Below are 15177 nucleotides of genomic sequence, written 5' to 3' on the forward strand. Positions count from 1 at the left end.
ATAAGCTTGACTTGTTTTCACAAGATATATACATTTATATATATAAAACACAATTCATCACCAGGTTGTAATATTCATTTTCAATTTAGATTAATTACATTAAAAACAACTACTCCACTCCTGTTGAATTCTATTTATTGATTTAATGTTATAGGCATATAAATTTTTATTGGTTAAATTGTATCATATTTCTACCCAAATTAATAGAAAATTCCCTAAATACTTCCGAAAAGAATCCACAATTACGTATTTAGCAACTTACTCGGATTCTAAACCATTATTTTTCTCCAAAGTTAATGCAATAATATTCTTAATATTTGCAATTTTTTGTTTGGCAATGCACAAGGCTATAACTTCACATAAATTTTCTTGCCTAAAACACAATCATAGGAATAAAAAATGAATTCCCCAGTCAAAAGTCACAATGCAAATTCAACTTTCACTTGGAAGTCATCCCACTTTGCTATATTTTCCTTGCCAAAGTTGATTGAAGTTCGATTTTCTTGGTTATGGGATAGACATCTTCACATAAACCAAGACAAGTACGTAACACCTTAGAATCCTTCATTGAAACAATTAAAATAAAGAAATACATATGATTTATTATATAAAATAAAGGAAGAGCCTATGAACACCACTATAGTGCGTGTAAAGATGCCAGTTTTATTTAAAGTCTTTTTAAAAGCACCGAATAATACATAGAGAATTTACTATAGTCTCACAAACATTAATTTTCAATGCATTTAGACTTCCCATTTTATTCTTTACTGTGGATACATAGAGAAGCCCGAATTCAAAACGTGGAAGCCTCCGTCTATGACAAGATTATGTCCACTCACATATTTTGAGTCATCACTTGCAAGAAAGAGTGCAGCGTCAGCCACATCCTCTGGCTTGAGATCTTTATCCTTGAGGTTGCCATAAAGACGGGCAACTCCACCCTCATCTAGATTAAACAAATCCACTGTCAAAGGTGTAAGAACCACGTAGGGTGACACATTGTTTACACGAATGCCAAAATGTCCAAGCTCAACTGCTGTATTTTTCATTAATCCATCCACAGCATGTTTTGAGCTTGTGTAGGCATGCGGTGCAACCGCTCCTATGATTGAGCATACGCTAGCAGTATTGATTATACATCCTTTGCGAGCTGGAATCATCACACGGGCTGCATGTTTGGTACCAAGAAAAGCGCCTACTACGTTGATTCTAAGTACATTCTCAAAATCAGCCTGAGTGTTGTCAAGGATGTTGAATTTGGATTCTCCACCAATACCAGCATTGTTATACATAATGTCTAGCTTGCCGTACGTGGAAACAGCATGGTTTACAGCATTTTCCACATCAGTTTCTTTGGTGACATCACAATGGACAAAAGTTGTGGATTGAGGATTTAGTTCATTGCATACAGAGTGACCTAATTCATCTTGCATGTCTGCGATTACAACTTTAGCTCCATGTTTGGAGAATAGTCTTGCAGTGGCTGCACCAAGGCCACTAGCCCCACCTGTAATTAGTGCTACTTTTCCTTCTAGCCTGTCACATTTTTACATAAATATTATCTCTCAGTTTTTTTATTTGTCAACAATTTGGATATGGCACAACAATTTCTAAAAGTTATGTAATAAAATTTGTATTATCAATAACACTACTCATACAAAAATTATTTACTTGGAGAGAGGTTTTTTTTTCATAGAATATTGTTCTTTAACAAATTAAACAAAGAGGAAAAATGGCGAAAATTTTTTCCATACCTTCTTGCTTCCGGTGGGAGTACTGAGAAACTTCCCATATTCGGTGGAGTTGGAATATGTGTTGAAAACATGATTTGTAATCTCTAACTTATATAGAGGCAATGTCACACCCCCTTCATTACCAAGTGTGACATAATAATTGTTTGTTTACTACAAATAGCATTGCTTCCCTCAAGGACCGGTTCAAATCAAGTTTATTTGACTAATTCTATAATTCTATCAAGGTTTGCATCATTGACTAATTCTAGTTCCAGCTTTTCACAATTATCTACACAGTCATTCCGCAAAAAAATATTAAGGTCTGATTGGTAGGAGGATTTTTGTTTTTTTTTTCAAAACATTATAAAAACAATTTTTTAAGAATTGCACTTGAAACTAATTTTCAGATAATAATTTGTATATTATACGTATTTGGCTCCCACTTTTAAGAACAATTTTCAAAAGACTAAAAACAAAAAATAATTGTTTGAAGTGTGGGAATTCTTTAAACAAAAAATACGTATTTGGCTCATCATGAACTTTTTTTTTTCTTTTTTTAATGATAGTTTCATATTTGAAGTGTGGGAATTCTTTTGTGATAAAGATAAGCTCATAAATTTAAGAGATGATAGAGTTTGAACAAATATGTGGAGTCCAATGTTTTCAATTTATTTACAACTATATCTTTAAAAACATTTTTAGTATCCTGAAAACACCCCTTTAGCTGTTTTCGAAATCCTGTTCTAAATCAGGAAAATAGGATACAGTTTTTTGAAAACTATATTTAGAAAACAGAGACTCACAACTGGAACTCGCGAGTGACTCGCGGCTTTAAGCCGCTAGAAGCAGCACATGTGCCAAGCATGCCAGAAGTTGAAGCATTATGCTAGTTGGAGCACTACAGGACAAAATAGGACAACTGGCCGTTCTGTTATCTCGCGGCTAGATCTCGCGACTCAATCAAGTCGCGAGGCCAAGCCGTGAGCCAACCCTATTTTGAAAATCCTGACTCTTCACATTCCATTCTCACTCCAGTATAAATACCCCTTATACCCACAAAAGAAAGAGAGCTTCCAGAGAGAATTTTGAGAGAGAAACCCTAGAGTAAAACAAGATTGATTCATCCACAATCTTTACATAAGAGACTCTTTAAATTCCTCAACTCTCTTCCTCTCCATTGTTAAACCCTTGAGAGGTCTTTTTACCAAAACCTTTTCTCACCATATCCATTACCGTGAGAGGGCTGTTTGGTGTTCTGGGAAGCAGTTAGGAAGGAACCAATCTACATTGGTTGATGCTATGGTCAAGTAGCGAAATCCGGGAAGCTAGAAAAGAAATAGGTTCGGGGCAACCTCGTTGGAGCAAGAAGCTTGGAAGGCTTAGGTACACTGGGTAGATTAGGCTCGGAGGGTCTATTGCTGTTCATGTATCCCAACTACATTTTCTAGTGGATTACTTACCGCTTGGAGGGCGACGAAGAGGTTTTACGCCGAGGCCTTCGGTTTCCTCTTCGATAACACATCGTGTGTTGTCCTTGTGTTTGCATCTTCCTTCGCTTTTATCTTTGCCTTTTATTATCTGCTGTGGTTGTGTTTTTAATTGACTTAGATTGTTTACCAATTCTGTTTATAGCTTTTGTTCATTTTCCGCACACTAGTTGTTCATCATAAAGCTTGAATTGGTTATTTTGTAATTGGGGGTCTAAAAATTCAAGGGTGTTTTATACACTATTTGAACTTTCAAATACTAAACTCACTTGCACTAGCATACATCTAAGCATACAACATGGCATCAATCATCCCAAAACCCTTCCATCTATTATGGCAACTCACATCAAGCCTAGCATACTTCAATCATGCATATCATATTAGCCCATCCAAGACAACAAATAAACAGGATATCACAAGGGTAGAAACATAGGCCGGTTAGAATCAAACAAGCATGTGATAGGTATCCCAACATTAAAATATGCCATTCAACCCAGCATGTCCATATCCATCATCAAAGCATAAGATAAATGCATGCTCATGTGAATGCATGTCTTACCTCACTCACCTTACTGCATTATAGCACCTATGCATTAATGCATGCTCTACTTAATCCTTCTTGTCACACACTTTGCAATGAAAGAAAAATTTCATGTCAAATTTTTGGGATGGATTTATGTTGCCGTTTCTATTAGTGTTTTTGTAGCACCCTTAAGCATTGTGGTAAGTAATATAATTAAAGCATTTGAACTTAAGAGGTTTGGATGCTCTCATTTTTTTTTTTTATTTTTTTTAAAGAAAACTACTCACAAGCATTTTACTTTTCTTTCCTTCTTGTAGGCACAAGTAATTCGAACTGGAGTGTGGAGTTTATGCCATTTAATTTATCATTTTTCCTCACTTTGAATGTCGTAATGTGGTTTGCATATGGTTTGTTCCTCAAGGACATTTGTATTGCTATAAGTAATCTCGATTTGCAAATTCTCTCACTATTTCAGATACTTTCAACCATTAAATTTCAGCTTAATTTCTTCTAGATTCCAAATATCATGGGTTTTGTCTTGGGGCTACTTTAGATGCTACTATATGCAATTTACAGAAACAACAAGAAGGTTATACAGGAAAATAAACTACTGAATAACCAATTGAAAAATATTACGATCACATCCACTCTAGGGATTGCTGAAGTGTTTTTAGTTGATACATAATCATTTGCTAATGGTGAGAGTGTGAACAATGATGCAAAGGATCATGAACAACTAGAGGAGCTTGAGAAAAGCATGGAAACCCAGAGTGACCTCAACCTAATTAAAAGCCTAGTTTAATTCACATGTACTGTCATAATCTAGCTATTTATTAACTTTACTGTTTAGTGTTCAGGCCAAAAGTGCCTTCCATGTTGCATTTCTTGTTTTCCTCTCTATTTGCGTGTGTGCATAGCACATGTTGGTATTGTAATGGTACATATATGAATCAAAGAAATTTGTTCATCATTGTTGATCTTATTCCACATTAACGTGCGATGTCCAATTTTAACTTGAACTTATATAAGTCACTACAAGAAAAAAGTTTCATTACCAAAAATAAATAAATAAATTCAATACGGTAACATCAAAGTCATTGCAATAGTTGATGCGAGTTGTTGCAACAAATTATGAGGTAATAAGTTTGTGCAACGAAAAATTTCATTAAAATAATCACTAGATATTTAATGACAACTTTGATGCAATGATATATATGCAAGGTCAACCTTGCATATGCGAAGTCAAAGTTGCATACGCAAGCCCATCCCTACGTACGCACAGTGCTTGGAAAAAACTCATTCTCCCCTATTTTAAGCTGGATTTTTCCACTCCAAGGCATCCCTAGGGTTCCTATGACCTAAAGGATTGTTCAAGGCATATTTCAAGCATCAAAGAAGCAATATTGTATGGAAACATACAATTAACCATATATCTTGTAAATTAAGTACTAGTCCCAATTAAAAGCATAAATGTAAAAAGTTGTTCTTAAGTACAACCTTTTGCCTCAAACTGAATTCAAATGTCTACTAAAAGAAATAAAAACTGTAAAAGCAACAAAAAGAAAGAAATATGTGTGTTGTATGCCTATTTGTCTGGACTGCACGTAATTAATTGTGTTGCCTCTTCCTTGGTTGGTAGCTAAGAGTCGCCTTCAAATCCTCCTCATCACCACCACTGCCCAGGTAGGCTGCTCCTCCAAGACCGTACAAGCTCCTTGAATAGTTGGTTACCTCCAGCTTGAGATTCCCAACCAACCATACCAACTTCTCATGCTTTTGGATGGTGGGTTGCAGTTTAAATAAAGAAAGGTTAGGGATTGGAAAAAAAGGAGAGATAGCAAAAAAAAAAAAAAAAAAGAACAAATGGAAAGAAGAACTCACTACTTGGGTGTTGGGAGGAAAATGGTAGCCCATAACATTGGGATTATGAGGCACGGCTCAAGCAAAGCCATTAGGGCCGTAAGCATAAACCATCTAAGGGAGATGTAGAGGATCAATTGGCTCACTAGTAGTAGCTTCCTCTTGCTACAAGTTTTCCACCATTAGAAGACATGACAAACAAGGTAAAGGAAAAGGAAAAGAAGAAGAAGAGATTGAGCATATACTTGAACAGTAAGGGAAGGCATGAGGTGCGTGATGCTGAATTCCTCATAATCCAATCCATCAAGGAGTCGCTCATGTGGGCGCAAGGGAAAGGAAAAATTAAAGTTGGAGTTGCCACCTAGTTATATGGTCTAGGAACCATGAATATAGCGTCCTTTCGAGGAAGGACCTTTAATCTTACTACCAGAGTTTGGATTCAGAGTTTAGGTACACTCTTGTGAAGGTGTTAGGCACCCAAGATCGCCCAATCCTAAGGTTAGCCTCCTATCATCATGTCCTATATCTTAACCGTATTATAAAAAAATTCAAATACTTGTACTCTAGACTCACACACACACTAACATGCATCTAGCAAACAAAAGAGAGACAAACATATAAAAGAAAACCCTACCATTCATCTAAAACAAAACAGCAACTTAAACATGGTAGAAAGCGTATCATCAAATGAAACATATAAAAAACAAAACGTTAACATACTAGAAACCCTAATCATACATCTAAAAACCCTAACACAAATGCATGAACATTGCTAATGCATGGCTTATACCCTTTACTTACTTCTCAATAACACAGCACTTATGGCATCAATGCATGGAATGAATGGCATAGCATTAAAACTAAGAAAAACCCTAATCTAATCATGTGGTACAAACAAACATGTTAAAAGGCAAACAAATAGTCATGGGGCTTGAAATATATGGAAAAAGGGCTTATACAGAAAAACATGTGAAGGCAAAACAAAATAAACAAAGAATTAGGGTTTTCTAGCTAACAACATCACGCACGCTAGAATAGGTTTGCATACGCATGAGTTCAGCTTGCATGCACAGGCTAGATCATGCGTATGTATATCCTTACCTAGAAACCCTAATCAACACAAAAACAGAGCATAAACCAAAAACGTAAAATCTAGCAACCTATCATGTGTAAAGACAGAAAGAAAACCTAAAGCTAACCTAAACAAACAAACGTAAACATAAACTAAGCAAAAAAAAAAAAAGATTAAAGTAGAAAAGAAAAAGAAAAGTTTTTAAAGCATACCTTAAAGCAAAAGCTCCTAGACTTGATTTTTGACCGTTCCCCCTTAGTCAAACCTATCACAATTCAATGATATAGCTGCGTGCACAAGAATGTGCCTGCATACGCATGCTTTAGCTCATGTACATAGGCTGCGACTCACTACGTAGGTCGAGGGCCACTTTGGTTGTTTAATTTTTCAAAAATAGATTTTTGCTCAGTTAAAAGGCTATATTTTCCATTTTAACACTCCTCAAGTCAACTTAATATCTGATTGGGCTCTAAACTGGCCTTGGGCCTTAGAGTTCGAGCATCATCGGGGAAAGGGGCCCTGAGTCATAAGGGTTACAAAATATGGTGTCTACAAATGCCTCTTTTTTTATTCGTGAGCTTCGCTAATAGAATCAAAAGAATAAGGGACAAAATATTTTGCTTCGACGTACGACTCATGCCCAACCTACACACACGACATACATCACACATACATGGGGCGGGGTGCAACTAAAAAGAGTTGCATGGGATTTGTATGTTCGAAGTCCCACCTTTGTTCTTTGGGAAACGAGCATTAACTGGTTCACTATCCTAGAAACTGTCTTGCCATTTGCAAGCAAATGATGAGTGACTCACTATCCTAGAGTCACTAAAAAGAAAAAAGAAAACAAACAAGGGTGCTCTTATGAGCTAACCCAACAAACAACAAAAGGATATAGTCTTTGTGGTGTCCATCTGGGGCTCTTGCCTCAAACTTATCCGGGTGACTTGTTCCTCTTGTCTTCTTCACTTTTTTCTCAATCTTTTCTAGTGAGGCTCTTGCCTCAAGTTGATTTTGGCCTCTTTGTCTATCACTTTCTCTACCTTTTTCTACCATGCGTACATGTTCAATTACTAGAGAATATGTGCACAAGTAGGTTCCACTAGGGATGGTGAAGAACTCGCTGAGGAGTGGATGTGCATAGGGAGGAATCTTCTGCCTCTTATAACTTGTTAAGAGATGAAAAACTCGATTAGGAGCAATATGGATGGACTCACTGAGGAGTAGTGTAGAAGTGTGATCTACTAGGGAAGAATCTTCTGCTTCTCATATGGTTCATTGAGGATTTTGAGGGAGAATCTGTTAGGTTCTAAAGTTTAGGACTTTATGTATTTTAGAACTCTAATGTGTAATGTTGGCAAACCATGATCAAAACAATGTGTTTAGAAGTGTTTAAAACTAGCTCAAAGTTGTATGTCAATGTAAAGTTGGAATCGAGTGTAAAGCAGAAAGCAGTGTGGCTTTCAGCCTGGCTCGATCGATCGAAGCTTAGGCTCGACCGATCGAACGTCGGGTAGATTGCTTTTCTGCAGATTCGTCCAACTCAGCCCTATGTGTTTAAAACGTTTTTAGGGTTTCTTATTTGTCCTAAGTATAAAAGGCAAACTCTAGCCACGTTTTAGTATTGCTCATATTGTGGTTTGTGTAAATCTCTTGTGAGATCTAGAGGAGCTTTCCTTTACACAAACTTAGGGTTTTCAAGGAAGAGACATTCTCTAAACCTTGATGATCAAAACAGTTACTGCCATTAAAGCTTAAAGAATACACAAGCGGGGGTGCTTGTAGCTGGTGGAATCCAAAGAAAGAAGGAGTCCGTGGATTCGGAGCTTGCACGTGGTCATGTCAGTAAGTTCTACTGGTTGGTAGCATTAGGAAGTCGAGCGGGGGTGCTTGTAAGTCCTTTTGTATGAACTTCGATTCTTTCTGATAGTGGATTCAAGTTTACCTTGAGGATAGCTAGGTCAAATCCTCCACAAGTTTTTACCGGTTTGGTTTCCTGGGTGATCATATCATTGTCTTATTTATTTTCCGCTGCTATGCATGATATGATATATTTGTGTTAACCTAGACTTGTTAATTTGACCAAGTAACAACTTGGCTAATTATCTAGGGTTAATTCATTTGTTTAAGGGGTCTAAAAACTATCAAGTGGTATCAGAGCGGGTTGCTCTTCTGTTTTAGATCTTTTGATCTAAGAGCTGATCCTTGACCCCTGTTATCATGGATAATTTGAAGTGTTTTTCTGATCATGTTTCTGCTCATGCTTTTGTTGATTTTATTGATGCCTGTGAAACTCTTCGTAAGAAATTATTGAAATCTATGAAAATTGCTAAGAAATTCAAGGAAGAGTTAAAATTGGCTAATCTTGAAAAATAGGAATTGGTTGTTAGATTAGATGAATCTAATAAAAATAATGAATTTTTGAGAAATCAAATTTCCTCTCAAGATGAGAAGATGAAAAGCTTGGAACAAGAGTTAGTTGAATCTAAAGCTAAAATTGAAACTTTGACTAGTACCAAGCTTGCTGTTGATAACAGAAGTGTTTCTGTTTCTCTTAAGCCTAAAATTGAGAAAGTTTATATCCCTCCTTTTAAGAGGAATAATAAAGAAAAGGCTTATTTTGCTAGGTTAGACAAAGGTAAAAGTTCTGATGTTGACATTGAAGTTTCTAAACCTAAGTCTAAACCTACTGTTAGAGAGCATAATAAATCTGTTTTTGTGCCTACCTGTCACCTTTGTGGTGTAGTTGGTCATATTAGACCAAATTGTTCTTTGTTGAGGCAAAAACCAAAATTTGAGACTAGACTTGTTGTTAGGAATACTAATGTTCCTAAATTTGTTCCTGTTTGTCACTTTTGTGGTGTCCATGGTCACATTCGTCCTAATTGTCATAAACTGAAATTTGAGCATTCTGTGTTTCAATCTAGGATTTGTGATGATATTTCTCTTGCCATAAGTCCATATAAATTGTTTCATATTCTTTTGAAAAATTTGAGCTTGTTGGCTTGTGAAAGGAATTTGTAGGATTTTAGTCTTTCTCAGAAGATTGGTGTAATCCCTCAAATACACTCTGCTTCTCATGGATTTTCACCTACAAAGCCGAAGACTCGTGCTATATGGGTGAGAAAAGATTCTCCAAGGTGAGTGTTGCTAACTTGTCCTTGATTTAATTCTTTCAATATATTGTGGACATGTTTTGTTTCTGTTTTTGGTCGTGTTTTTTTTTAGGTTGTTTTTTTATTAAAAAAAAAATCCAAAAACATTGAAAAATTTCAAAAAGACAAAAATATTTTATTTTGTGTCTAGTTTTATTTTTCTTGAGGATTACATGAGTTATGATATCTCTCTCTTGATTTAGAACATGCTTGACATTGTGGACAAACTTGAATAGTATGTGTTAAATAAGTGCTAAGCTATTTCTGATTTTGTGTGAATATGTACTAGTTTGTACATGTACTCATGGGTTAATTAAGAAATTGATATTCCTTTTTGTGTACCCTCTATAGCTTAGTTAAGCACTGTCATGCATTGCATTTGCATTGTTCATTTAGCATAATGTGTTCTTTTTGGTTTTGGTCATAAATTTTTTTTTAAACCAAAAAGAGTTTTGTGTTTTATATTTCACATCTTGGATTTATAATCAAGGATTGGCCATACTATCTTTACATAGCATGTTTATGTACCTTATTTAGCTTGGATGAGCTTTTATTGCACTTTTCTAGTTTGAGCTTTGTAGTGCATGTTGTGTGGGAAAGATGTTTATGATTTTGATCACTTTGTCTTGATCTTGAAGTCACATGTCTTTGACTGTCGGACTTGAACCTTTAGAGAAAGGCATAAATAACCATCTCACCACTGTTTACTAGCCAATCATGAACACCTTAGTGCATATCTAAGATTTTGTGTTCGAGAAAGTGTAGCACATGCACAAAAAGAACATAAGGTGTAGCCTCGGTTTAATTGCTTAATGCTTAAAATTGGTGTGTACTATTAGGCTTGATGCCAAATCACATAATTAAAATTGGTGTGTATATTATGAGGCATAAAATCAAGAAACTTACATGATTGCAAGCTTATGATCTAGGAGATGTGGGAGTTATATGATGTAACTCTTTAGGTGATAGTCTCTTTTAAATTCTATGTGATGAATTTTGTAGACTTTGTGATTGATTGCTATTCACATATCACCTTATATGTAACTCAAGCTTTTGCTAGTTGCACACACTACACAAGTTACTCTTTGCTAAACTTGGTACATTATATTGTGTGTGATCTTGTTGTGGCCAACCAAGATTAAAAATTCTTGGATTTTAATGCAAAATGTGTTTAATATTTGCGCTTTGAGGACAAATTGATTGAAAATCTTGATTTTGGAAGATCTAGGTTGAATTCAAGTTTTTTTGAAAAAACTTTTAATCTCATACTCATGCATTTCATTCATGAAATATTGTGCTTTGAGGAGTTTCTGCATTAAATTGCTCTGTTTTTTCAAAAATTTGATTTTTCCATGCATCATTTATGTTTAGGATTCACATGCATTGCATTGTTTTTGTATCCATTTTGCAGTTTTGCAGTCATATCTCTCATTGTTTTCACACATAACATGCATACACTTTGCTACATTGGGTACTCAACTTGATCAAATAATTGATTGATTAATTTTTGAGCTATGTACTTTCTAGTATATGCTATTTTTATGTGTGAATTGTAGAAAATATTTTTCTTAAGAGATATGGTGGATAATCAATGTGCAAATATTTTCTCTACTCATGCAACTGTTTATGGGTCACATAATGCCATGTTTGCATTTTATTGAAAGAGAGAATATTTTTTTTTCATGTGTATCCTCAACTTAGTTTTTTTTAAAAACTTGTTTGTGTCTTTTTATTTATCCCCAACCCCTTTATTTTTCCTCAAAACTGTTTTTCCCAAAACTTGTTTTGTTTTTCCTATTTTTATAGGGGGAGAAATTTTTTTAACCTTTGTGGTTCTTAGGGGGAGTTATTGCTTTTCATAGGGGGAGTTATTGCTTTTCATAGGGGGAGTTGTCTCTATTTTCTCTTACTCTGTTGCGTATGTTTTCTGTCTACCTTCTGATTAGGCAGTCTTTGTCAATATGTGACAAAAAGGGGGAGACATAGATGACTTGTTTGTTCTGTTTAGGGGGACATAACATTGTTTTTGATGTATCTAACTTAGGGGGAGAGTTAGATTGCATATTTGTTGGTTTACTTGTATTATTTCCACACATGCGGTTATGCATTTTGTTTAGTGTTTTAGGAAATATACAGGATGATTCAATTGAGCTGCTGTCTACACTTGCAACTGATGGATAGTAGTTAGGATTGAATTTTTGTTTATGAGCATTATTTTGTAAAGGGCTTTTTCATGTTGTAAACTTTGAGCTTATATGTTGTGTTTTGTCACGGATTGCCAAAGGGGGAGTTTGTTAGGTTCTAAAGTTTAGGACTTTATGTATTTTAGAACTCTAATGTATAATGTTAGCAAACCATGATCAAAACAATGTGTTTAGAAGTGTTTAAAGCTAGCTCAAAGTTGTATGTTAATGTAAAGTTGGAATCGAGTGTAAAGCAGAAAGTAGTTTGGCTTTCGGCCTGGCTCGATCAATCGAAGCTTAGGCTCGACCGATCGAACGTCGGGCAGATTGCTTTTCTGCAGATTCGTCCAACTCAGCCCTATGTGTTTAAAACGTTTTTAGGGTTTCTTATTTGTCCTAAGTATAAAAGGCAAACCCTAGCCACGTTTTAGTGTTGCTCATATTGCGGTTTGTGTAAATCTCTTGTGAGATCTAGAAGAGCTTTCCTTTACACAAACTTAGGGTTTTCAAGGAAGAGACATTCTCTAAACCTTGATGATCAAAACAGTTGTTGCCATTAAAGCTTAAAGAATACACAAGGGGGGGTGCTTGTAGCTGGTGGAATCCAAAGAAAGAAGGAGTCTGTGGATTCGGAGTTTGCACGTGGTCGTGTCAGTAAGTTCTACTGGTTGGTGGCATTAGGAAGTCGAGCGGGGTGCTTGTAAGTCCTTTTGTATGAACTTCGATTCTTTCTGATAGTGGATTCAAGTTTACCTTGAGGATAGCTAGGTCAAATCCTCCCCAGGTTTTTACCGGTTTGGTTTCCTGGGTGATCATATCATTGTCTTATTTATTTTCCGCTGCTATGCATGATATGATATATTTGTGTTAACCTAGACTTGTTAATTTGACTAAGTAACAACTTGGCTAATTATCTAGGGTTAATTAATTTGTTTAAGGGGTCTAAAAACTATCAGAATCTTCTACTTCCTCGTTGGGGATTTTTTTTTTTTGGTTGTACATGGGACTTACAGGGGAAGAATCTTGTGCTTCCTTACTGGTGATATTTTGGGGGAAGAATCTTCTGCTCCCTCACTGGGGATTTTCTTTGGTGTACTTGGGTCTATTGGGGAGGAATCTTCTGCCTCTTCCATAGGTATGATGCTTGATGTCCTTAAACTATTATGGAGGAGTCTTCTGCTTCCTTTTATGAGGATAATACTTGATACATTTGGGAAGAATCTCCTGCTTCCTTCACTGGGGATACTTTGCTTGAGATGCTTGAAATGTTGAGGAAGAGTCTTCTACTTCCTTACTGAGGATGATCTTTGACATGCTTGATTCGCTGAGGGATGGTTCTTGAGGTGTTTGAACCACTAGGAATGGTTCTTAATGGGCTTGATCCACTAATTTTTTTTTCTTTAATGCTCTTGATCCACTAGGGAATTTTTTGATAATTTATGTCTAATTGTGGAAGTCTTGAGATGTCCTTTTTTATTTATTTATTTATTTTTTACTGTTCATGACTAAACTACACGTATTTTAGTGGTGAGGCCTAAACTACACGTAGTTTAGCCATCAGGTGTGTTCCCACCTTTTCATTTTCTCCAATGGTTATCAACTATTTCTTTCCTTCTCTTCTTCTTCACTCTCTTCATCTCCCTCAAATCTTCATATTCTTCATAACTCCTCTCTCTTTTCTCTCTACAAAAACCTTTCTTCCTTCTTTTCTTCACTTCCTGACTCCCTCATCCTCTCAAACTCTCTTATTTTCCCATTCTTACCCTTTTTCTCATCATCTTCTCAAATGGCACCCAAGGCCAAGAAATTCTCCTATATCCTATCTGCTGATGCCTTCCATCTCACTCGCTAGAATGGAGCCACGAGGTTGTTAGGACCTCTACCATTGACATACCGGCCAGAGAACCACATCCCCATAGGTGAATCTATAAGTTTTTCATTTTTTTTCTTATTTTTAAGTTCTTCTCTAATCTTTGGTTTGAATGTGTTTTTGGTTATCTAAATGCTTGGGTTTTGTTGTTGGATGGGTTTAGATGAAAACCTGATTCCTTAGGAAGGGTAGGAACATGTCTAGGATGGATTTTTGATAATGCTTCCTTGAAAATGTTGAAGAACTACTTCTATTTGTGTTCTTGCGTGCGTGGGCTCAGGCCTGCGTACATAGGTTGCATTCATGTGTATGCAGCTCTATTCTTGCTTACGCAGGTATGTTCTTGAGGTTTTGTGTATGTGGGAATGAACTTGTGTACGCAGGGTCTTGTTTGCGTGCGTGTGCCTTGACCTACGTATGTGAGATGCCTGGCAAAAGCCTTGCTCTACCCATTTTCAATTATTTTTCACCTATTTCAATTCCCTATGCAATGCTAGCACACATTTTTGTTATTTAAGCATCTGAATATCACTACATGATTCTTTTTACCTTCACTTATGCATCATAATACCATTTTCTTCAAATTTCGCTTGAATCGTGAATCTAATGACACCTTTTCCTTTTTTTGCAGTCATTATCTCCTTATGTTGGGAAGGGAAGCACCAATAAGGTGGTGGAGTGGTTCAACTTACTCACCCCCAAAACTAGAGGCTATGTCTAGGAGGCAGGCTTTGAGCCTATTATTAGCCTTCTTCTGGAAAAGTTTGTGAGTGCCACCTTGGTGCAGTGCCTTATCGAGAGGTGGTGGGACACTACCCACACCTTTCATATCATTGAGTGAGAGATGACGGTGACTCCCTTTAACTTCTTCCACATGACCGACCTCAATTTCGAGGGGGGCATCAACATGTTAGGGAGGAAGTACTCCACTGAGACCATATGCTACTTTGACCTAGTGTTGGATTACATGTTCCTCCCACAGAGGACCATGGAGGAATGTGTCCGTATGGCCAAGGCTTTCCTTCTCCACTTAATAAGGGCCTATCTCTTTACCAATGATGGGCAAATGGTGTTTTTGAGGTGGCTAACCCTCTTCCAGGATTTTGGGGAGGCTCGAAGGGCCAACAAGGGGCAAGCATGTCTTGCTTATCTTTACTCCACCTTCGACACTCTCAACCGGGGCACTTTGCGACAGCTCGTGGGGCCTTGGAAGCTCTTCGAGGTCAATTCTCTTTTTTACTCTTTACACTTCCACTTGTAGCTTATCATCTTGCAAACTATACAGTCTTGAGAA

General features: G+C 36.5%; 1 protein-coding gene and 1 pseudogene across 1 annotated transcript; one reads left to right on the plus strand and one right to left on the minus strand.

Annotated features, from left to right (window-relative positions):
* Window positions 1–14604, plus strand: part of LOC126719675 (bidirectional sugar transporter N3-like) — a 62800-nt pseudogene extending 48196 nt beyond the window's left edge.
* LOC126716478 (borneol dehydrogenase, mitochondrial-like) lies at window positions 733–1792 on the minus strand. The gene is made up of 2 exons (XM_050417298.1): window positions 1755–1792; window positions 733–1536 (listed from the first exon to the last, which is right to left on the minus strand). Exons 1-2 carry the CDS (start codon window positions 1790–1792, stop codon window positions 765–767), a joined length of 810 nt encoding a protein of 269 aa, XP_050273255.1. The 3' UTR covers window positions 733–764.
* Window positions 14605–15177: the final 573 nt, after the last annotated feature.

Source organism: Quercus robur, chromosome 3 (genome assembly GCF_932294415.1).
Source record: "Quercus robur chromosome 3, dhQueRobu3.1, whole genome shotgun sequence".
Lineage (NCBI taxonomy): Eukaryota > Viridiplantae > Streptophyta > Magnoliopsida > Fagales > Fagaceae > Quercus > Quercus robur.

What these genes read in the sequence shown, in the direction of transcription:
- LOC126716478 (XM_050417298.1), bottom strand. Translation starts at nt 1,792, where the DNA reads ATGGGAAGTTTCTCAGTACTCCCACCGGAAGCAAGAAG. An exon ending in CTCCCACCGGAAGCAAGAAG is followed by an intron (nt 1,537 to 1,754) that starts GTATGGAAAAAA and finishes AAAATGTGACAG; the next exon opens with GCTAGAAGGAAAAGTAGCAC.